Source organism: Austrofundulus limnaeus, unplaced genomic scaffold (genome assembly GCF_001266775.1).
Source record: "Austrofundulus limnaeus strain Quisiro unplaced genomic scaffold, Austrofundulus_limnaeus-1.0 Scaffold907, whole genome shotgun sequence".
In the NCBI taxonomy this organism is placed as follows: domain Eukaryota; kingdom Metazoa; phylum Chordata; class Actinopteri; order Cyprinodontiformes; family Rivulidae; genus Austrofundulus; species Austrofundulus limnaeus.
Window position 1 is genome coordinate 40,680 of NW_013953309.1, and position 2,543 is coordinate 43,222.

The window sequence follows — 2,543 nt, forward strand, 5'->3', positions numbered from 1 at the left end:
ACACAGGCCTGGTTGAAAGGGAAAAATGGACTGTTTTAAAATGGCCAGCAATGAGTCCTGATCTCAATCAGCTCTGGGAGGGTTTTCTGTCCTCATGCAAAATGAAGCAGATACCATCCAGAACCTGACAAATTCGCTGGACGAGAGAGTTCAGAAGCTCGTTTCGAACAAGGGGTCCTATGTGCAAATGTAACATCACCTTGAATTAAGTTTAACTGTTTGATTTCAGTTTGTAATAACCTGCTAATGCTTATAATTTCACAAATGACCATTTTTTTGTTCTTTATAAAAATGAAAAGGTTGAAAACTCTGCTGTGCATAATAATTTGGAACATGCATAGTTTTAATGTTTTTAAATATACAGATATCATTGGCAGTTTGTTAAAAAACCTTTCAATTGTACTCTAATCCTCGATGACTGGAAAATTACAATGACTGCAATTTATATAGGTAATTTTTGAAAATCTGAGAAATTATTTGCATAATAATTTGGAACTCTGTAAATTCTAAATGGCCACCACAGTACATAGTTTCTTACCAACACAACTTTACGTCARGTAGTTTCTCAAATACTGACCTAAAATTTGACTTTGTGAAAACAGACTGATCTTTAACGTACACATTTGGACGCAGCTGATAGGTTGACATRTGCGTTTACAATTTAACAGTTCTGTCTGTCAGCAAAATGTCCTACTTCATCATCACCAATAGACAATATTCTCTTCCTTCCTATCTGGAATACCAACTTTCCTCCTCCAAGCTCCAGACCCTCCTTCATAGAGGTAAAACAGAGAGGATGTGTTTCTACACTCTGACAACGATTGTAGACTGTATCAAAGACCACGCTCCTCACTGGTTTTGTTTTTTAGTGTGATTATTATGGTTCCATCTTGTTTTTGTTCAATCTTTGTTACACAGCAACTTGATGCCCCACTTCTTGGTTTTAAAATTTTTAATACAATAAAATCTTTTTTTTTTCATCAGCATGAGAAGAGATGAACTTGCTGCCATCTCAGGACCAAATGAGTTTGCAGAGTTCTACAACCGYCTGAAACTGATTAAAGAGTTTCATCGAAAGCATCCAAACGAGGTATAAATCGTCCTCYTGAGGTTTAGATAACACAGTGTGTAATGTGCCTGTGAAGATGTCTCTCTGCTATTGTTGCTTTTTTTATTTTCTGTAGGTTTCCATTCCCATGTCTGTCGAGTTCGAAGAGTTGATGAAGGCCAAAGAGAACCCCAGRGAGGAGGCTCAGAGTAAGTCAGTTTGGTTCAATGTTCACTCATTCCTTCATATATGATGAACAAATGTGTGTGAAGAATAAGAAAAGATCAACAATAATAAAAGAATAGTTCAACAGTAAGAAAAGCCCCTTCTCAAATTACAAGCCTCACTCTCTTCTGTTTAGTTGTCTTTTAATTGTTTGCATCCCTAGTCATGACAAATTTTTAAGAGGCTATACATTATACCTAAATATTTAACAGTGGTGCAACAATACAGAACATTCATGATTCAGTTTGATGCTTTAGTGTCYTGGTTTGATTTATTTATTTTTTTAATACAAGAAAGAGAAGTGTCCATGCCTTTCTTAATTTGTAATGTATTGAAATTATGATTTTTTTAACCTCAAAAGTTCAGTTTTTAAATAAAATGTTGCTGAAACAGCATGTTTCTCAGTGGATCTGTGCTCCACACTGCAGCCTAGGTGAAATAGTCGAACACAAATCCACTGAACCTTTAACACAACACAAATTAAATGTCACAATCTGTGTTTTGTTGACACTGAGAGCATACCCTGAGTATAAACCATGTTTCTAACATTTTCATTAACAATGGTAGACATGGGATTTTAAAGGGCCTGTGACATCACATTTTTGTAATACATTTGAATGCATTTTTAGAAAGAGGACATTGATAAAATATTGCAAAAGAAATTTCATGTCACTGAGATGAACAGTTGTTGAGATATTTGCCTGTGAAGTAACAGGAAGTGATGTCATAGGGGAATGTCTGCAATGAACAGAGTGTTGCTACAACAGCTAACAGACTGTAGAGAAGAATCTGATGTTTCTTAAGGTATTTTGAGTCTCTATCAGAGAGATGAAGAGTCAGAGTTCATAATATATTGTTTCAGTAAACAAAGACCAGAGTTTTCTTTGTTAAAGAGTTCCCCTTTGATGTCACTTCCTGTTTCATTTTGGCTGAGCCAAGTTCAAAAGAAAATATGCCAGTTATGAGACAAAATGGGTTAAATTGTGTGTATTATCCCAACTTTCTTAAATATAAAGATGTTTTCTTTGACTTTTGGTATTTGAAGCATGTCACAGACATTTTAAAGGGATCCCCGATTAGTTGTAACATTAGACTTTATTTGATAAACATTTATTTTAACTGTAAAATAAAGACTGTAAAAATACTGTAGGCTGTTTAGTTTTTATAATTTCTTTAACTACAAGTTTAAAAACATATAACACGGACAGGGCCATTTTATTTAAATGCAAAGCATTCTGGGTAAATGATGACATGGATAGGTCCTCGGTGC

The 2,543-nt window shown here is 34.7% G+C and overlaps 1 protein-coding gene across 1 annotated transcript in view; it reads left to right on the plus strand.

The window, feature by feature from the left end:
- The window catches only part of sf3a3 (splicing factor 3a, subunit 3), a gene marked incomplete in the record, with an annotated part of 12,647 nt that overhangs the window by 2,232 nt on the left and 7,872 nt on the right, over window positions 1–2,543 (plus strand). The window contains 2 exon segments of the mRNA XM_014029458.1: window positions 985–1,090; window positions 1,185–1,257. Coding sequence (XP_013884912.1) covers window positions 985–1,090; window positions 1,185–1,257 — 179 coding nt within the window.